Here is a 22615-nt window from a genome sequence, read left to right as displayed (position 1 = left end):
GCTGAGATGTGGCCTACAATGCTGGCTGAATCCTGAGTCCTGGGCTTGTCACAAGTCCCAGCCATTCATATCTCCTCTAGTGACTCCTGAGGCTGTAGACTCCCTATGGACACAAGTTCCTCCTAAAACTTCTAATACTTTCAACAGATTGCATGGACAATCAATTAGTGAAAATGACATATTTGCCTCTCTGCTTTTCAACATGTTCTGGGAAGTAGAGCAGACTACAGTTCAAAACTACAGAATTTAAAGCTGAGAGCTGATAGTTTAAAGGCAATACACCGTGGATGTTTTAACCTTTTGAAGATTTTGGCTTCCTCTTTCTTGTTGCTTGTTGCTCTTTTTTGCAAGTGCCAAAATGTGAAAACAGCCCAGAGTCTTGCTTCTGATCTATAATATTTCAAAGAAACAGTACTTTCTATTCTGAAAACTCTGACTAATCAGAGAACAACAAAAACAACAAAAACTTTAAGTGCTTCAGTGGAAAAGTAGCTTCTCTGTAGTATTTGTCCGGCCCTTAGCCAGGCAATGCCAAAAAGAATGTCTGGCAAAGCCCAGTCCCGTCTGGGTACTGTGAGCTGTATGCACTCCAAGTCTCCGTTTAGGACCTATGAGCCTGCAGTCCATCTACATTACAAGTCCCAGAGATGGGCCAGGCAAGTGAAACTTAGAGGATCATGGCTGGCTAAGTTCAGACAGTGTACCAGTGCATGGGCTTCCAATGATAATGCTGGAAGACAAGAGATCCTCATTTGCTACAGAAGTGTGTATGGCAGGTGGTCTCAGTTCATACCCAAGTAGAGGTGGGACACATAATAAATAAATTGTAAATGAGTGAATTATAAATACATAATAATTATAAATGAATGAATTATTTACATGGGAGTGGTTTGGATAAAAAGGAAATCAGTCCAGTGGCTTGTAACCAATAAACTCTCATTAGATCACTTCACTTTCATTGTCCCACAGTAAAAGCCTAGATAACACACAACTTTAGGGATGCAGTGAGGCTGTGTTTGTAGGGAGTTAGATTTGGATTTAAATTCTGGATAAGCCACTTACAAGACATGACATCCTGGGCAAGAGTGGAAGTGAGTATTATCTGTGTGGGTTGCTTGGAGGATTAAATGGGAAGGTATTTGAGAAAGCACCAAGTATCATGCTCAATTCCATATACATTAGCATCTCTGTCTTCAGTATATCAGACAAGTTGTCATGTACCTTTGCTCTTTACTTTCATTTGACACATCAAAGCTAGACTTGAGAGATTTATGAAAAATGAATTTGTAACAGTTTTGTTCTTTAAGGCCAGGATTGAATGTCTCCTTTTACTATAAGTACACTTGCTTATGGAGTCTCTGCTTCTGCCACAAAATAGTCTGTTTCATTTAATAATGTGATATTTTAAAGGACAGGGTAGCCTTATGAACCTTGGAGTTTTACATAAATTTCTTTGCATAATGATAATCTTTAAAAATGAAGTTTACCTGGTTTCAGTGGAAGAATACATTTTCCCTAATTGGCTTTCATACAAACCTTTTTTTTTTTTTTAAAGCATTTGAAAATTTATATTGGGTAAAGTTTGCCACACAAAATTTAGTCTTGGTATGTCAGTCCCCTTTGGTACAAATGAGTAGTCACTTTTATGAGAGACTGAGTCTCTTGGGGTATCAATGACTCAGTGATTTTGCCTGTCGTGGCATCACAGCCTCTGCCCCACGCCCTAGGGCAGCTGGCTCCACTTATATTGTTTCCTACCATCGCTAAGCCCTTTCCATTCTACAAGCTTTTGATGAGGACTCCTCAGTTGGCCCACTGTGTCTGCTGCCCCAGAATGTTATGGAGGGAAACTGCTTCAGATCAGCAGTTATAATGTGGCCAAATCATTGACACAGGAAATCATCATCCTAGGATTTGGAGCAAACCTAAGAGGGCAGAAGGATTCCTGGTTCTGTTTTCAGATGTTTCCACTGTTCGTGCACGGGGTTCCAAATTCTAACAGTTTGGTCCAAATGACAACTATTATGGTTAGGCCAAAAAGAAAAAGGAGATTAATTTGAAAATATCATAAATAGTACAGTATTGGTTCACTGTACCTGGGTTTCCTTTCTAAGCATGCTACTTATTTAATTTTTTCATTAAAATCCCTTTGTTCCCCAGAATAAGCACAAATTCTGGGAATTATGAATATTAAATTAGTTATAATAAATGGATATTCATAAATGACAGTAATTAACATCTTAAATTATTTTTAGTGAGAGCTTTCATGCTTCCCCTTTGGGAAAGAACAGCTTTTAAAATGTTTGATAATTAATAAAAAGTAAGTATATCCTCAAAATCATTGAATTACTCAATTTAAGAACTCTTTTACATTTGTAGAACAGGATTGAATTGTGACATTCACTGTGCCTTTAGATTAAAGTTGCTTTGAGAGTGTTTTCAGGAGGGTAAAAATCTCCTAGATGAAAAAATCCACGTGCTTTCTTTCCACCCAGTGTACTATGAGCAGTATATCAATGGAATTTTGGCTTGGTCTTTACAAACCGACTGGTTTGAATAATTGAAAAGCTGAATCCTGTCTTGTGGTTTTTCACTAATTTTTTCTGATAAAACAAAACAAATAAGTTGTTATATGTACTCTAAGCGCGGTTTAAAATAAAAGAGAGGGACTAGTTTGATTGCCTAGATCACATATCTTTCATATATTTAAGGTGAGAATATCTGATCTTTTAAATGAATGAGGTAGAGTTTTTAAAATACATACTTTTTTTCTATATAACTCAAAAATATGGTTATCCTTTTAAAAGCAAATCATTAGGCCTTCGTATAGGTTAATGCTTTCGTTTGAAAAAATAATAATTCAATAAAAATACAGGTTTGGTTTGAAAAATGTTAAAAATAAAATATCTTCCAATTACTTTCAGTAGGAAGTAAGTTGACATTTTCCCTAAATACACTGAAACGGCTCGAAGAAAACAATCCCGAAATGTGAAGGAACAGTTACTTGGGAAAGTGACACCTAAGTTACCAAAATGTGAAAGTGATTCTATATTTTATTTATAGTTTCATTATATCCACTGTACCACCCTCCAGAAACAGACTGGGTGAATCTCAGATGGATGGGGGGACCCTGCTGCCTTTTCAGCTCCAACTCCCATAAAAGAGTAAGAAGAATAAATTACGTGACCTCTAGCTGACTTTGGAGTCAATATCATACCCTTCTCTGGGCTAAGAGGATTCTCTGACACTTGCAAGGTTTTAAGTATGGGTTCAGAAACATTTTCAGTGACCTGAGGGAAGCACAGCTGTCACGGAAGGCTTTCTACTGCATTCAGAGTAAGATCCAGGTCCCTGAACCAAGTCGGCTGCTGCTTACTCCCAAGCTCCTTCAATCCTCTACCCTTTCTCACGCATTAGTCATGGGACTCCTTCAGTTACTAGAGCACTTCATTCGCTTGCCCACCTGAGAGCCCTTGCACATCCTGGACCCTCTGCCCAAAATGCCCCTTTCCTCCTTCTTTGCTTGGCCAACACCTCCTCAGGCTTCTGAGATCAGCTCCCAAGTTGTCTTCTCCCATCCAATAAACTAAGATTACTCTTTTATCTTAAAGCTCCCTGTTCTTTTCCTTCCTAGTGCTAAGCTTATTTATTGGATATCTGTTCTCCACCAGACTGCATGCTTCTTATAAGCAGGGATCACGTCTGTTTTGTTCACTACTGTATACCTAGAATTTGAAGAGTGCAAGGAACCTTGGGCTTCATAGGTATGTGCCGAATGAACAGAAGAACATAAGGCCAAGAAGGATCTTTCAAATCTATGAATTAAAAGATCAAGTCACATTTTCAGGGAGTTAACTAATAATCAGTGGCTATAATGACACTGATTATATGCACTGCTTATAGTCCTCAAATTTTCTTTTATTCCTTAGACTAATTTAGTTTAACATTATATCAGGCAGCAAAATTAGAAAAAGAGGCCTCAATTTAAGAAAAAAAGACCTTGCTAAAAAAAGGTTTAAGTTTATAAATCTGTGACAAAAATAAATTATGTTTATTGATAGTTTATAGTTCAGTAATTTAGAATAATCTCCATTTAGGAATTCAAAGAGTATTTTAAATAAACCTAATTACAGATTATAAAAAGACAGTGAGTCTTTTGTGACATTATTCCGTTTTTAGCACAACAAAATGAGCTCTAAAAGGGACAACAAAAGGAAAAATAAGTGAAGAAATAAATGAATAAAATGGAGAAGTACCAACATTCTGATTTTAGTATACAAAAACTGAATTATATTGAAACAAGTGAGCTTTCAATATATTTTAAAAGCTTTCTTCTGCCTTCTCCTGTAACTCTCAAACAATAGACAAAAGTTACCTGATCTAAGTCAGAGAACCAATAATAGTTTGCTTTTAAATAGTGCCTTTCATCTCAGATTTTAAATGAATATTCTTCAAAGGCTGCTTCATCACTGAGAACTGAAAAGCTGACATGGCATTCCATGTTGAGTAAATGCATTAAAAGATTCATGGACAATAAAAGGTCTCAGCAGGAAAGAAGCCATGATCTCAGTTTCCAGTTCACTACTCTCAATATCAGATTCATTCACTGACTTCTTCATTTATTCATTAATATTTATTGAGAGTTTGCTACAGCCCATGCCCTGGGGAAGCCCTTGGCAATACAATAGTGAGCACAACAGAGACAGTTTCTGCCAACCCTTCCATAAAAATGTGTTGATTTCATCAATAAATGTATTTTGGTTCAGTCACTTATAAAATTAAATTTTATCTTCTCTGTCAAAACATTCTACATGAAGTAAACTGGTTCTCTGTAGTTATTCTAGTTAGCAATTTAAACACAAAGTTATCTTTTCCTTTAGCGAGCAGATTTTTCCTTTCTTCTTTTACCCTATTCATCTACTTTTGATTTTGTAGGGAGAAATGATAATACATTTAATTAAAGTCTTTGTTTCTTCTTGACTATTTGAAACAGACAGCTCCCAAACTGGGTCACATACTAACCCATACAGAAGTCCAGCGCTTATGGGTTGAGGTTTATTTACCCTTATTAGAAGACAAACCTCAAAGAGTCCAGCAAGCCTTACCTTCCTCCACTGTGACAGTCTGTTCTGAGGCTGGTGATGGGGGTGGAGAAGGAGGCAGATTAGCTGTCTCTTCAGCTGCTGAAGAGCAAACAAACGAAAAAATGAGATACAACAATTAATCCTATTACGCCAGTAGATGTGTAGGCAGTTCTACTATCTGTAAAAAGGACTCTTTATTAAATTCAGGGAAAGACTCAATAGCAAGCTGCGTTTGACTTATTTTTAGCCCCATTACCTGGTTCACATATTTTTGAAAACCTAAAAAAAAGAAGAGCATTTAATATTAAAAAAAAAATCATTCTGTCCTCTCCATAAAAATGGATTAGAGATGACTGCTAAAATTCTATCATTAATCCCATTAATTTGTGTCTGCTTGTTCAATTAATAAAATATTTCATTCTGGTCCTAATTTACTATATTCAAACCTACCCAGGCAAGCATTTTAGTTTGGATTTGGCTTGACTGATTAAAAAAATGTTAGAGCTCTCTATTGTTCATTTTGATCTGGAAACTAATCACAGTTATTTTAAGAGATGTATTTTTTAAACAACATTTTGTCCACTGATGATAATGTTGAAACCCATCCTCTGTATGTATTCTTAGGAAAGAAAAATGAAGCTGTCACAGCTTGAGGCAACCTTAGATAGAAACGTACTAGTGGAAGCTGAGAAATATTCTAGCCTTGGCACTACACATCAAGAAGGACCAAAGAGAGAAAGGTTCTAAAAGATGGAATTCATTCACATTTAACTCCAAGTTTTCCTCTTCAAGGCCCTTACCTTCTTTATGACCACTCATATGAAGGTAAGGGATTTTAAAAGGAAATATTTATCAGTCAAGGCCAGTGGTAAATTTTATTTTAAATAAGCCCTGTGGGCTTCTAAGGCATATTTTAAAGTTTCAATTTTTTAAAAAAATTTATTTATTTTATTTATTTATTTTTGGCTGTGTTGGGTCTTCATTGCTGCACGCAGGCCTTCTCTAGTTGAGGCAAGCGGGGGCTTCTCTTCGTTGCGGTGTGCGGGCTTCTCATTGCCGTGGCTTCTCTTATGGCAGAGCATGGGCTCTAGGCACGCAGGCTTAGTAGTTGTGGCACGCGGGCTCAGTAGTTGAGCCTCATGGGCTCTAGAGCACAGGCTCAGTAGTTGTGGCGCAGGGGCTTAGCTGCTCCGCGGCATGTGGGATCTTCCCAGACCAGGGCTGGAACCTGTGTCCCCTGCATTGGCAGGTGGATTCTTAACCACTGCGCCACCAGGGAAGCCCTCAATCTTTTTTTTAAAAGGGAGATTTTTCTTTTAAAAAAGAATGACATTTTGTCATTTGTAGCACCATGGGTGGACTTGGAGGGCATTATGCTAAGTGAAAGAAGTCAGAGAAAGACAAGTAGTGTATATCACTTACATGTGGAACCTAAAAAATATAGCAAACTAGTGAATGTAACAAAAAAGAAGCGACTCACAGATACAGAGAACAAACTGGTGGTTACCAGTGAGGAGGGGGAAGGGGCAACATAGGGGTGAGGGTGTGGGAGCTATAAACTACTGGTTGTAAGATAGGCTCAAGGATGTATTGTACAGTTCGGGGAATATAGCCCATATTTTGTAATAACTGTAAATGGAAAGTAACCTTTAAATTGTATAAAAAATTAAAAATTAAAAAATATTTAAAAAGGTGGGTTTTGTTTTATTTGAAACAATACAAGTAAACCACAGAAAGAAGGTTAATGTTTTAGATAAGTTTTTCCCTCTCTGTTTTAGAAGAAAATAATCCTTGATAATCAAAGAACATTTTATTGACTGTAATGAGATTATTTTTAACTATTATTCTGGGAGAGGAGAAATTTTTATTGTTTAATTTTTAATAGACAGTGGAGTGCTAATCAGAAAATCAAACATTAAGGATACATTAGATTGAAAGACAGAAAAATAGGTATGTACTATTTTTAGGCTTTAAAAACCACACCTTTCAATGGGTTAGTTATATGCACCTGTGAAATAAACATATATGTTGAACGTAAGAGAATTTCCTTTTTTATGCATCTCTGCATGTACATACATCTACATTTAGCATCTATCTATCTATCTATCTGTCTATCCAGAGTAAAGACAGGGAGCCTTTGGCTGAGAGTGTTTTCCTTGGTGAGCACCATTATATTACCTGTTTGGCCCTGCAGGGCATTTGACTTGTGATGGAGTGAGAGGGCAAATGTTATCTCATTTTCCTTAAATGAACCAAGTGAAGACCAGTACCATATATGAAATACAATGTCATTGATGATTCTAACAATCTCTGGCTATAGGTTTTGTGTAGCCTGTTCAGGGAGACCAAAAAGAGACTGTAGTATAGACAATAATTAACGAAAACTCATAAAGGGAAAAAATCATCTCTAATTAAAGCATTAGAACATTTTCCTTATGAGTAGGGGCCATGACATCAAAATGCACTTTTATTTTAGTTATTATTAGTTATTATTAGTTATAATAATTATAATATTAGTTATTATTTTTATAATAACTATCTCCAGTGGTCTGGAAAAGGAAAATTAAGGGCAATTTAGGGGCAAAGTCTAATTATAAGTTGACTGTCCTAAAGACTACCGAAATACCACAATGCATCTGTTGAGAAAGGTGAAAATAGATCCCAGTGCATCCCAACAGAGATGTTTGATGAATGTCACAGTTAGGGATGAAGTATGAGATATGGCCTATCTTTGAACGTGAAGACTTGATCCTGTGATCAGGGTGCAGCAGACACCGCCCCTGACCTGAGGCTCTTTCTCATTTACCTAAAGGCAGAACTGCAGGCTGATCTTTATGGTGAGCTTCTTTCTCTTGTTCACCTTTCAGAACTGCTACAGCTTCCGCCGTGACTACTTGAACTATCCTTGCAGACACCTCCTCTGTAATAAATAGTAACAAAAGAAAATAAAATGATGAGCCATCCAAAACAGGTAGCAATGAGGAAAAATAATCAAACAATGTAGTCAATTAGGATTTTATTTTCACTGTCTTTCTCCCAAAGAAGTACAACAGAATTTATTAAATTGCAGATAAATACACACACACACACACACACACACACAAACCAAAAAAAAAAAAAAAAAGTGAGAAAGAGAGAAAGTAAAAGGAGTTGCATTCTGGGAGCTAAGCAAAATGAACACAAAGCTAAAGAAAAATAATTAACCTGTATGGCAGCTTAAATTTTAAAAACTGTTTATACAAACAGAAACAATGTAATATTTTATACCTAGTAAAACAAATTCTAAGAGGAGGATTCATTTTAGATTTAACTCAAAATACTGTTTTATAGTTTTCTTACAGTTTTATAGAAAAGTATATTAAAATAATCTTCTATGCTAATTTGCAGAAATACCATGATTTAAAATTGAAAGATGCTTCAAAATGTGAATTTGTGATTAAACAGCACTATCTGGGATTAGTTTGAACACGAGAGATTAAGAAAAATCTGGGAAGATAAAATCTAAGTGAAATACATGGAAATGATATATCAGATGGTCTCTTTCTAAAGAGCTACTACTTTTCTAGATAGTGGATGGTTTAAAGATCTTTAAGGCCATATGATATATATTCAACCTAGTCAGTGCAATAGTTTCATTAAAAAAAAACCAGGGTGGGAGGGAGGTTCATCATTAAAATGATCAGTCTGTGAGATGCCTGATAACTAGTTTTTGGCCTGAAATGGCATCCGCTGAACCATTAACAATGCTAACTTCATATAACCTAGTCAGAAAAAAATTCAGGAAATGATGTTCCATATATCATCAACTAAAAAGGAAAGAAGCCTTTTGAGATTAAAAATATTTTCTAAATTAGAAATAAATTCTACAGAATTTAACTTTTCATCATCTTTACATAAAAACATCTACCATACTAGGAAATAAACCCACGTATAGCCTTAATAGAAACAAGTTGTCCTGGATAAGGGGATGGCTAGGGATTTGTTCTCATAATTTTAATCAAGATTTTAGAATAAATATTTCATTGAAATTATGGTTCCTGATTGGAATTTACACATTCACAAGCAGGTTGGGGGAGATCTGCCTGTTTTTACCTGGCTGGTTCATTTAGACACAGCCTCCTCTAGAAAGGCTTCGTCACCCCACCCAGGATGGCAGAGACCATAGTGCTTGAGAAGCAGGCTTTTGGGTAAGCAATCCACTTGGACAACATTTATCTGAATTTTAAAAGCTGGATTACCTGATTGAATACATTTGCCTCTATATGTTTAACTTCCTGCTTTTTTAAATAGCCACTTGACACTGTACCCTATGTATATAGTCTTAAGGGGTGTGCTGTAAACACTCTTATCTACAGCCAGTAGCAGTAATAGCAGGAGAAGCAGTATTTTAAAAATATTATAGTGCTCACTACGTGCCAAACACTTTGCTAAGGTGGTTGCTCTCATCATTCTAATGCATTATTTACTATTATTACTCCCATCTTTCAGATGAGGAAGCAGAGGACAATAGGATTAGATCATATAATCAGACATTCTTATAAATATCATAGTTAGAATACCAATTTTCAAGTAATTAGTATATTATAAAATGCCTTAAATACTAAAACTAAACTAAGTGTGATTTAATTTTTTTTTTAATTATTTATTTTGTTTATTTTTATTTTTGGCTGTGTTGAGTCTTCGTTGCTGTGCATGAGCTTTCTCTAGTTGCGGCGAGCAGGGGCTACTCTTCATTGCGGTGTGCGGGCTTCTCATTGTGGTGGCTTCTCTTGTTGCAGAGCACGGGCTCTAGGTGCGTGGGCTTCAGCAGTTGCAGCTCGTGAGCTCAGTAGTTGTAGCTCACGGGCTCTAGAGCGCAGGCTCAGTAGTTGTGGCACACGGACTTAGTTGCTCCGCAGCATGTGGGATCTTCCCAGACCAGGGTACAAACCCGTGTCCCCTGCATTGGCAGGCAGATTCTTAACCACTGCGCCACCAGGAGAGCCCTGATTTAATATTTTTTTATGTTTGAAGTATAATTTTAAGAAGCTGGAGTCCTAATTTAAATTTCAAGTATCCAAAGAGCAAGTATGGATAGGCTACTTAAAATTATTTCTGAAAAAGCTTTAATTTCTAAGCAAGGCTCCAGCAAATTCATTTCATACATTTATATACCAAGTATTTTTCATAAAGCAATTTTTTAGACAATACACTTTGCACTCAATTTAGTTTCAACAAGGAAGGATCTTTTTTCTTTACTATTGCAAAAATGTACAGAATAATTACAATATCAAATAGTAATGATACAATTCATTCTTATAAGGATGTTTTAAACTATACAATTTAATTCATAGCATCACACAATTTTAGAGCTAAAAGAGCTCTGAGAGAAGATTTTGTCTAAATCCTCTCATTTTGCAGATGAGGAAACAAAGGCTGGGTATACTGATGAGATTTGCTCAAGTTCAGACAGCTGATGGAGGCAAACAGACTAGAACCCAGGTTTCCTACTATGATGTTTTTTCTCTTAAATGGAAGAACAGAAGGACTAATGGAAAAACAACCAGAAAATTCTCTAGCAGTCGTGTGAATGGCTAATGGAAATATATGAACTTTAAAGGTATGAACCAAGGAAACATACTCTCAGACCTGCTTGTCTATTCATCTATCTAATGTACACTATTACCATTCCTGATTATATTTTGAGACTATGTAACAAGTGATTGACCATGATTGAGTAATTATCTATCTATCTATCTGTGAGTAATTATCTATTTATCTATCTAATCATCTACCTATCTACCTATATATCTTGTAGACCATGTTAGATACTGTAATAGATAATTTAACTCAAGAAGATGAATATTTTATTTCTGAGACAGTACTATTTTATTAGAATTTTTGTTCTATTTTAGTGTTTGAGAAGAAATTTTCATAGTTGTTCCAGGTAAATAAATGACAATAACAATCATCAAAGCACTGTAAGGAATACTAACTGCTACGCTATTTGGTGGGGAGGGCAGAAGAGGAGGAAGTGCTGCATGTTTTCATGAAGCCAGGCTGTTGGGGACGGTTTCTCTGAAAAATCCCTGAAAGGCTAGTCTCCCAAAGCGACATTTTCAATGGGAAAGAACACTGCAAAAAGGGTTACAGAAAGTTAAATCCACTTTGAGACACCTCTTTGTTGTTTATACTGCTTAATAATATTGCAAAAAGAATTATTTTATGTTTTGCAAATTGTCATTTGCATATATTAATTTTCAATGCAATTCAGACCTTTAAAAATCAAGAGTGATTTTTAGCACTTCTAGCATCCAGGTGTTTTATGAAAAACTGGATATAATGGAGAGGTGGAGCAAGAATTGCAGAAAATGGGACATATATAGAACCCATGCATCTTCTGGATCATTCCTGCATCTCCTTGTTGGCACGTATGAAAATTTAGTATCTCTCTATGGCATTTAGTAAATACATCTTGCATGGAATTGTGTCAGTACACAAGCCTTATCTCCACTACTATGTAAAGTTTCCCAAGTCAAGGACTTTCTCTCTGTCATTGCTGCAATTCTCGAAGCTTCTCTCATTGAACTTTGGATGCTTAACACAAGTTTTTGAAAGGATGAAAAAGTAACATGAAAGGCTTGTTTATGATGCTTACACAAATTCAGAAATAATCTGTGCTTGTTACTATATTTACTAACTTAACCCACCCCCCCAATTTATATCATTTATTGTATTCTTGTTTAAGTTTTTGATGCATTTTAGAATACTACTTCTTAAATGGGGGTTCCAAATTCTTCTGTACCTACTGAAGAATTTTCCAGGATCTGAGAGTAGTTAACATAAATTAAATTTGTTTAAATTGGGAAAATAATCCAATAAAAATAAGTATCTACTAGTTTATGTGAACAAATTACAACTGAGCTATACTACATTATTCCAGTCTTTTTGTTTGAGATTGTATTTAGAATAATTTTGACACCGTGGAGAATTAGTTTATATGTTGTTGGCTAATGAGAACAGAGGTGAACTTGATAAAGAATGCATTCACATGAGGTGTAGGCCAAATGACATCATTAGGCACTGTACAGACTTTCAAAATATTCTAAACAGAGATAAGGGAAAATTGAATCATTATTTATTTCCAGTCAGTATAGACATGTCAACCTAAATAAAATGCACTGTATCAGCCGGTACAACCTATCTTGTGAGTGATAATTTAGTCTTAGCAAAACAATATTATTTATTTAGATGGGAAGAGGCAGGACATTTGAATTTTACTGGTTTTGTTGTTTCAGAGAACATTAATTTATAAATGTGTTTGAGTTTCATAGTTGAATAAGCTGATTTTATATTTGTATGTATTTAATCAAAACTAGTAAGAAAATAATTTAGCCCATTCTTGGGATAATTGATCATTTTTTTTCTTTAAAAGAATTTAACAGATTATAAGAAATGTTACTTTAGAATAATCAAACGGGCTGTATGGGAGTCAAGTTCATGACATGTTATCTTCTGTTTGGGGGAAAAATAATACTGCTAAAACTTTAAAAATAGAAAAATAAGTATTTTCTAATATTAATTTCATAGTGTATTTAGGAAAACATAAGTACAGGATTGCTCTGGGGGTTTCAATTGGTCCAGTCAATTCAAAAATCTTCCTCTAAGAAAGGGCTGTCATCAGTGCAGAGATGGTAGCTTCCCCTAAAGAGGATGGCCTTTTCACAATGGAGGCCTAATCAGCAGATCTCCTGAGTGAGGCTCACCCTTAGAGCCTGGCTCCTGGAACAGGAGCAAATTCACTCAGGGTTCAGGTAAAGTTCAGGGAAGATTAATGGTAAACGTGTCAAACATATACAAAAGATAAAGGAAGGCAGTCACAGAATCAGACCTATAAAAATGATAACATAAGAGTTACAATGTGTGTGTGTGATTATATATGTATATATATATATAATTATATGTACTTAATTTTATAATTATATATATAATTTCTTTATTCATTCTACAAGTATTTATTAAACACCTCCATCCATCCTCCCATCCATCCATCCATCCATCTATCGTATTTTTCTATCTAGGGGATTACTGTCTTTTATTTTTATTTATTTATTTATTTATTTATTATAAATTTATTTTATTTATTTATTTATTTTTGGCTGTGTTGGGTCTTCGTTGCTGTGCGCGGGCTTTCTCTAGTTGCGGCGAGCGGGGGCTACTCTTTGTTGCAGTGCGCGAGCTTCTCATTGCGGTGGCTTCTCTTGTTGCGGAGCACGGGCTCTAGGTGTGCAGGCTTCAGCATTCGTGGCTCACAGGCTCTAGAGCACAGGCTCAGTAGTTGTGGTGCACGGGCTTAGTTGCTCCGCGGCATGTGGGATCTTCCCAGACCAGGGCTCGAACCCATGTCCCCTGCATTGGCAGGCGGAGTCTTAACCACTGCGCCACCAGGGAAGCCCTACTGTCTTTTATAGTGTGCATTAGACAAAGTCACATGGACTTTAATTCAGAGAAATGTGGGTATAAACTCCAGCATTGCTACTTTCTAGTTACTTCATCCTAGGAATTTTACTCAAACTCACTGAGTTTCAACTCTTCAATCAAAAAATGGAATGATAAGAGTACCCATCTCACAGGTTTTTGTGAGGAACTCAATTACAAAAATATATAACAGGCCTGGCACATCAAGGAACTCAAATAAAAAGAAGATCTCCCACTAGTTCTTTACCAAGATGTTTTTATTTTCTCTCAGCTATATATTGTTCTGAGTCTTCTACCTTTATATTTCTACTTTAAAGAAAGAGCAACAGTGATATGCCTTTAGGGTCCAGCCCAACTAGGCTATCATTATGATGAATATCAGATAATATGGTTAGTCTGCAATCATCTATGTTGATGGCTAAGGGCAGTTTTTTTTTTTTTTTCTAGACAAAGCTAGAGGGATGTTATTATTTATTCTCTGGCTTTATACTCACTTCTTTGGCTGTGTAGGTTCTGGTCTACCATCTGCTTTAGATTCCAGCCAGTAAGTCCCAATTTAGGACTGTCTTCTAGACAGTGTTCCTAAAGGCATGATAACCCCTATCTACTGCTGAGGACAATTAGCAACATGAAACATTCTTTTTGTAATTAAGACATTAGACATTTTAATTTTTCATTGCTCACTTGTTCTACCTCCTTATTGCCTTTCCTACTTTCTAGTCTAATTCTTTGTTGTTATTTTTTCTTCCAAACATTATACGTATAAAATTTTGAATAGGACATAGCTGTTCAGAAGATTAAAGATGAATACAGATTATGCATAAATTGAAAAAGTACTATTCAATATACTTCATTGAAAGTTAGCATTGATCTTCACAGCTGAAAACATGACACATCTTACTGTAATCTGAAATTTTGAAAGGCTCAGTTATGTTGCTTTTGAACGTCTAAAATTTTCTGGAAGTGGACATTTTTAGTCTGTTAGAAATTGTCTTAGTTAAGGAGCTTGTATAATATGTGTTTTATTCTCTCTTTTGTTAATGTCAAGGATTTCAAATTTCAGTGAAAACCTTACAACCAGTATTTGAGTATTAACTTGGTGTTATTTTATTAGCAGTGTCATTATGGTAATGATACAGTTTTTATAAATAATACAAAAATGGCTCATGATGTGGCTGTAAAGTCTCGTCATGCCTAAACAAATGAATAACTTGGAATTGATTTGATAAATGATCTCCCTGTAAATCAGCTGGAATAAAAACATTAAAAGCCTCATTTTTTTAAAACAAATTCATCCTGTAACCTCTAAATAATGTTATTGATTATCGGCTGATATAAAACAAGGGATTTAAAGACACAGCCCAGGGAATACAGCAACAGGTGATATCATATCATCACTATATAGATAAACAGCTACAGGTAAAAAGTGAAGTCTGTCTTGTAAATGTGTTCTGGATAACAGATATGGGGTCAGTATTCACAAGAGGATCAAAGCAGTCCTCAGTAGACTGAATTGAATTCTGGAAAGAAGAATATTTTTTCTTGTTATTGGATAAATATATTGGTGGAAACATACCACCAATAGGAGTAAATAGGTATAAGAAACTAATTGAGGGACTTCCCTGTTGAGTCAGTGGTTAAGAATCCCCTGCATCGGGTTCGAGCCCTGGTCCGGGAAGATCCCACATGCTGCGGAGCAACTAAGCCCGTGCGCCACAATTACTGAGCCTGCGCTCTAGAGTCCGTGAGCCACAACTACTGAGCCCGCATGCCTAGAGCCTGTGCTCCGCAACAACAGAAGCCACCGCAATGAAAAGCCTGCACACCGCAACGAAGAGTAGCCCCTGCTCGCTGCAACTAGAGAAAGTCCGCACGCAGCAACGAAGACCCAATGCAGCCAAAAATAAATAAATAAATTTATAAAAAAAAAAAGAAGAAACTAATTGAGACATGCTTTCATCCACAGAAACCTACTTGATAATACCTCAAAGACATGATGCTAAGATACTTACATTATCATAAATAATGAATAAGCATCATACTGCAATACAAGGTTATTAAACAAGTTGCTACACTAGGCACTTTTATTTCCTGTCAATATTATTTAATCCACACAGTAACACATTTTCCAGGTTGGAAAACTGGCAAAATAATGGATAAAGGCAATTTACTGTCTCATTTGACTATCACTTTGATTTACGTCAGTGCAGTACAAATATTTTATATCATAGTAGATTCTGGTGTCAGAAAATCTGGAATAAATTCTCTCTTTATCTCTTACTATCTACAAGTAAATGACAATCTCTCTAACCTTCAGTTTCCCCATCTGTGAAGGGGAATAGAAGTGATATTCATCTTTTGGTATGTTGTGACAATTAAATGAAATTTATATATCAAGTGCTTATTTAAATTACATATTACTGTTTTAATCGCTTTTACAGTCTTGTTATCACCAAGTCTACTATCATCATTTGATTGCAAAATGTAGGTAAATACCTGAGAGTTTTTGTTATACATTAGGATGATTCTCTCATTTTTCCCAGTGAGTACCTTCTTGCTTGAATTTTGGGTCACTGTCTAACAGACTCTATCAGGCTCCTGCCACTTATTATTTAAACTAAAATGATAAAGTAAATTTTACTCTACCCTTGTACCATACTATTCAGTATTTACAGTTGGGTTGCAGCCCTCTGCTTTCTTCCATGATGCTGATTCATGCTACACCACTGCTATGCTCTGCTGGTCACATCAAATTTTGTTGCCGGTCTCAGAACCAGTTTTTAGCACCTATTTTTAATTTAGTTATTTTGTTATATTAATCTATCAATATTGTTTCACTGATTTATAACAAAAACAATGGAGTTGAAACTTTCTCAGTGGTCCTGACAATTCCAACTTTGTCCTGAGCAACACAGGACATTGTTGGTATGCACAGAAGTCTGATTTTGAATGTGTACCTTTTGGGTTTTCATCAGAACCAGCTGTGATTACTTGAACATGTAAAGCCTCATCAATTAGACAGTGAACAAAAAATCCAAGCAAGTTGGCATATGCCTGAGAACATATTTTTGTTGATTTCTTTCAGGTTGTTTAAGAGAAAAGTATGAGACATCAACAACGAATTCAACCACATGGAATATAAAAGCCAGTAAGTGTTTCTGCTTTTAAGAATAATGAGCATAATAGTGCTGTGTTAAAAGAAATGACAAGTAAGCCTACCGTACACTTGTGAAAGAAGGAAAACAAAACAATTTTAGAATGCTCCTGTCAAGAAAAGGTTATTCTCAGTAGGGTACAGAATGGTTGCCTAGGAAACCGATGCTAATTGCTGCTGCTGATGGAAACTAGTCAACAAGGAAAGCACTGTGTTCGAAGCGCTCTGCCAAACAAATACCTTAGATAAATTCATAAAAACAGGGAAAGAAGGAAAGTTCCTTGCTTCTACTCCTTGCTTAATTTGGAGAGTAAATATTCTCTCTGAAGCTATTTCCTGTAATCAACTGGTGATGAAGGAAATTAAAAGAGCAGATTGGATTTTTTTTGTTGTTGTTGTTTTGTTTGTTTCTCTGGCACCTTAGCACTTATTAAAGAGGCCAGTGTTGGCATATCCCTCGCTAGTCAGACTCGCATTGATTTCAAAGGGTCACCGTGGCCAACACTACAGCTGTAGATCTCTGCATACCAGCTTTTTCAAAGATTTCTTCCTAAGATTTATTGACTAAAACCAGGATAAATTCTATCTATGGGGGGAAATGCTTTTGCAGTAAAGTTAGTCTATGGAGATAAATGCATTTAAGATACACGATCATGATTGCACAAAGTTCATTCTGATGGGTACTTAAATTTAAGAGAATTTATATCGCATCCACTATAGACGATGGAACTATGCTTAGTCATTACAGGGGCTACAAACATGAGTAAGACATGGTGTTCCTACATTTAAATTGTTCTTGAAAGCGGGGCAATCTCATCGAAGGGCATGGTTTTGTTTTTTAAGATTTTTCTAGCAATGGCCACAGATTTTAGCTGATCTCACCATAGTCACTCATATGGTCCTCTTCTGAAATGCATTTGGGCTAGGTTTAGGAGTACGGTGTACGATTATAGGAGAATTTTCCCTCTTTCGCTCTCTCTTTTTTCCTATTTCAACCTGTGTGCTTAAATCCATAATCTTGTTTAGACTGACAATTTAATTTTACTCAAATGAAATTTTTAGAACTTGGATAGAATTGGCCTAACATTTAAATTTAGTCAAAGGGAAAGGCTTAGTAAATTAAGATGGTTATCAGTGAAAGGATACTGCAAGTTAAGGATATTATAGTATGGAATCAAAAGTAACTAGAAAAGCAAAGCATGGATCAAAAATAGTACCTACTGGAAAATTTTACTTGTAATTTTAAGGGTACAGCAGAAGAAAAATAGTAAGCAAATATGGTCTAGCTTTATACTTACATATTCTAGTTAAAGATTTTTGCTGTTGTTGGTATTGGGGGATCCCAATATAGTAATGTGTGTATATTTATATTGTTGTTTGTACTTCATATATTAAACATTTACTAATTAAATCAGCTTGTAATATTTTATTGATCTTAAATTAATTTGAGAAAGAAATGTCTTGGGGAATATGCCCCTCTGAAAATTTCAAATAGCTTAATATTAATAAATTGAATACAATAATTAAGGCACTGAGGGAATTGATAAAATGCTTTTAGAGCTTTGAAATGCTCAGTTTTGCATTTTGTCAAAACCATTACAAATGTACTACTTCTTGTAGACTTTGAGAATTTGGATTATCTTCTGCATTGTCTTGAACACATCACACTCTTGAAGGAATGTAGCCTGAGACATTATTAATAACATTAATGAAAAGGTGAAATATCAATAAATCTAAGAGAGCTTGAAAAAATTCATCCTTAGAGTAACTGTGGGATAAACAATACAAAATGTACTGTGCGTGCAGAACAGCACTTGTGCACACGCGTGCTTATGTATGTGTGAATTTTGTGTATATGTGTGTGTGTGAATTTACATCTGTGCCATCATTCATGCACATAAGGGTCTCTCCATGTCTTCAAAGCTTCATCTGTGTTTGGGTACCTCAAAGGACTTGGGCACCAGGCGCAAGTCTACGATTTCATATGGGGAAATCATTGCTTCTACAGTTGCAAAACCTAGGAATGTCTGAGGCAGAGGATACAATGGAAAAATGGAAAAACATTCTAGATTCCAAAAAAAGTCACTGGAGTGAACTTTTAAAGTATAAGTGCTCCATACACCAGGAAGAGTCTTTAGTAGTTACCTCTATTAATTTAAATATTTCATCTAGGGAAAAACTGTTACAATAAAATGGTAAAAATCACCAGCTTAGCTACCTTTTGTTTGCTCCTTCTAACTCATCCCCAGCATAATAACTTAAGTAAATCTTTTGAGGCCTTGTGACCTAGAGGCATACGGAATCAGGAACTATGTGATGAGAAAATCACTTTGTTCACAATACATCATAGGGTGCATTCAATCAGCAAACAGATAAACCAACATGACTTCTGTGCAATTACAGTTTGCTTAAGCCTCTAGTCCTAACATCATTCTGAGAATGAACGTGCAAATAGCAACATAACAGCATCTACCTTATGTGCTTTCTTCTTAGCCAGTCTCTCGTGAACTGTAAATATTTTAAATAAGTGATTCTCCATCTTCTACAACTGCCTATTTTATTTTTGCCATTGGAGCTATATAAAATATTGTCCACAAATATTCTCTTTATATCAGTCCTAAAAGGACTTGGCAGACTTTAAGTCACTAAGTGCACATGGTAATTCTTTATAATTTTCAAATTATAACTGAATATATATAACCTGAGAACAATGTTTCAATTATACTGTGGGTAAAGGGGACAATGGAATTAATTACACTGTGAAATTCTGAAACTAAAATGCTATGGTGAAAAAGAAAACAAAAAAAAAAAATGAGAAGAAAGATAATTTTGAGTCATCCTTCTTTTATCCTTTACTAATGTTTGTTAAATTAAGCTCAGTCACAACCTGAGAGAAGGAGGACCGCTTCTCTGGAAAAATTCCAAACAAGCAAAACTGTTGATAGTTAAAGACTTTTTTCCACGGTCTCTGAGTAGCAAAATCAATAGACTTTGCAAGTGAGAAAATAATTTTTTAAAGTAAGAAAATAAGTGTTAGGTCCAATGTTATATTTGTACTATTATGATAGTATTTAAAAAGCAAAGACTTTAATATAATTTTAAAATTTCTTTATGTCAAAAATTATTCTAGAATAAAATTTTCTTTTGTGTTCTGGATTAATACATCCCATGGAAAATACTATTAAATGAATTTCTCTCCAATCATGGGATACAAAAGTTCATTATGTTAAGACAAACAAGAATAATAGGACCTTCAAAGTTATCTTCAGAAATTTTAAAATAACATACAAATCCTACTTTAGAAAATGTCCCTTAGGGATCTGTTGAAATAAAATTTTACACTGATGATTCTGCTTCACTGCTGTTTACTTATTTCAGTCTATACCTCTTCTCAGTGTAGTGGGTCTCATTGTTACCAATCACACCTCTAGAAATACTTGCCAATTGTGGGTGCCAAGGGGGATATATCACATTTAAAACTGTCAAAATATTCATTCTTTATTTGAAGACACTAACGCTTTATATCAGAAAGCAAATGATATCTAGGAAGCGTAAAATTGTAACTCACTACGGCAATAGCTCTGGTTGTTCTACTGTAGGGATGCAGCAGAAAGAGAAAGGTAGATCAATTTTGATGGAGTGGCAGTGTTGAGAAAAATGCAAGAATGTAATGATAGCTAGGTAGGTAGCCTAACATGGGGCAAGGCAACTGTACTTTGCAAATGGCATTGAGAGTGGGATCCTGGGCATATGTGGTATCTGCAGGTGACTGCTGACAACCTGAAGAAAATGAAGAAATAGGATTCAGGAAGCAAATGGAAAGGTGCTCAAGGCAAGTTCTATTTACTTCATAATTTAGCTTCGGATTGGCAGATGCTACTGTAATCATACACTATGCAAAGTCAAAAAACACAGAGCTTCATTTGGCATAAAAAACACAGTCCTAGGGAAGAGTTATAAGGGGCTTCCTGATGATATGAAAATTCAAGTTCCCTAAAAAGGTCCTGAATTTTTCTTAGTAAAATATGGCAATAAAAATTCAATTTTCTAAGAAAATATCTATTATTTTCTTCCTGACATATAAAAAAAACTTCTAAATCAGGACTTGTATTTTTTTCAAAATGAAATTACAATTTCAATATTTCATATACAATAGCCCTGATTATGGAGAGGCTTACCAAGTTTTGGTTCTAAGAATATGACCAAAAATAGCTTGGTTTCTCTGATTCATTTTCATTCCCCTGCTACATTATCAGTCACTCCTTCCCAACTTTTACAGAGGTCCTCCACCCTTCAAAAATGTTTTATTTGAGCTTGTATTTGGGTCTGATTTCCTAAAGAGAAGTTTGTTGTATAAGTAAGAACTCTTATGAAACCAGGGAACTTTGTGGTTTCTGCTCTTTTTTTTCTTGGATAATTCTGAAATGCAACATGAAATGCAGAAGCAGGGTTGACTTGGTCTGACAGTAACAAGGTGATCAAAAGCTATGGGAAGAGAAGTGCAGTTTTAATGCAATCATTATATTAATTGAAGCATTATAGTTAAAATTTTATAGAAAAAAATAAAAGAAACACCTTGACATTTTAATCAAATAGATATTAAAAATACTTTCTAACATTTTCCACAGACCTAACGAAGAAAGGCATTTTGTATTTGTAGTTTTTTTCACACTCATTTGTATCAGAGAACATAAGGGAGAGTTGAAACACCATTATTTGAGCATAGGAGACTCAAGCATTTCTATTTAGAATTGAAGAAATGCTCATTATTTTAAAATTTACTTCAAAAAAGTTAAACATAATTTGGGAGGTTTTTATTCCTTCATTTAAAAAAAATAAATCAACTTTCTCTGGTGATTCCAGTCCTAAGACGCTAAACTATAAGCTAGGGTAGCTTCAATTCACTCATAAACAGTGAAATCCAACTAGAAAGGAAGCGTGTGTCACCAAAACAGCCAAGTCCTTGAGCAGTGTTTTCAATACAGCATTCAGATCATATGTGCAAGTTCACTGTGGTCCAAAAGCATTTCAAGTACTAAATTTTTCTTAGGTCGGAGAGCAGATATTTTCACGAGGTCAGAAATCACTGTTATCCTGACTGAATGAACTTCCTCTCCTAATATGTGACTTTTGAAAGTGGCATCTGTATTTGCTTCAAACCCATTTCTCTGTTTCTTTTTTTCCTACGATCAAGACGTAAGAATTGGGTGAGAACTGGCCTGGAGGAACTATCTTACATGCTTTGTGACTTAGGCCAAATTAGTGCAATTTTTTTTGAGAAAAGGCAATTCTGGTAAAGCTCTCAGGGGAGTAGGTTTATTCCAATCTTTTCAGTGCATTAGTCACAAACCTTGGTTTTTCAAGCTGATGAGAAAAACATCCAATAGATAATTTTTAAAGAGAGAGAAAAATATAATTTGGCTTTAAGATAAAGAATAGTAACATGCAAGATGCAACAAGGAGAAAAAGTATCCAATGAATTGATTCATTTCAAAAATTGCTTATAAAAGTAATAGTAGGGCTTCCCTGGTGGCGCAGTGGTTGAGAGCCTGCCTGTCAATGCAGGGGACGCGGGTTCGAGCCCTGGTCTGGGAGGATCCCACATGCCGCGGAGCAACTAAGCCCGTGAGCCACAACTACTGAGCCTGCGCGTCTGGAGCCTGTGCTCCGCAACGGGAGAGGCAGCGACAGTGAGAGGCCTGCGCACCGCGATGAAGAGTGGCCCCCGCTCGCCGCAACTGGAGAAAGCCCTCGCACAGAAACGAAGACCCAACACAGCCATAAATAAATAAATAAATAAAATTTATAAAAAAAATAAATAAAAAAAAAAAAAATAAAAGTAATAGTAGTTGTTTTTCTTGTCATTTTATTATTTTCCTCCTTGGAGAAAAAGAAAGTCCTTTAAATATTGAAAAAATTA

At 35.5% G+C, this 22615-nt stretch overlaps 1 protein-coding gene across 34 annotated transcripts in view; it reads right to left on the bottom strand.

Annotated features, from left to right (window-relative positions):
* MAP2 (microtubule associated protein 2) overlaps nucleotides 1-22615 on the bottom strand; it is a 279762-nt gene that overhangs the window by 45038 nt on the left and 212109 nt on the right. For 27 of the 34 annotated variants that reach the window (XM_007187833.2, XM_057551246.1, XM_007187834.2 and 24 more), the window contains 2 exons: nucleotides 7891-8004; nucleotides 5106-5183 (listed from right to left, as the gene is read on the bottom strand). In XM_007187833.2, the coding sequence (XP_007187895.2) occupies nucleotides 5106-5183; nucleotides 7891-8004 (192 nt within the window). The remainder of the gene's footprint in view (nucleotides 1-5105; nucleotides 5184-7890; nucleotides 8005-22615) is intronic. The other 7 variants (XM_028167903.2, XM_057551268.1, XM_057551267.1 and 4 more) reach the window with 1 other exon arrangement.

Source organism: Balaenoptera acutorostrata, chromosome 8 (assembly GCF_949987535.1).
Source record: "Balaenoptera acutorostrata chromosome 8, mBalAcu1.1, whole genome shotgun sequence".
NCBI lineage: Eukaryota > Metazoa > Chordata > Mammalia > Artiodactyla > Balaenopteridae > Balaenoptera > Balaenoptera acutorostrata.
The sequence above is the reverse complement of the archived record's forward strand: the minus strand, read 5'-3'. Positions and strand labels throughout refer to the sequence as shown.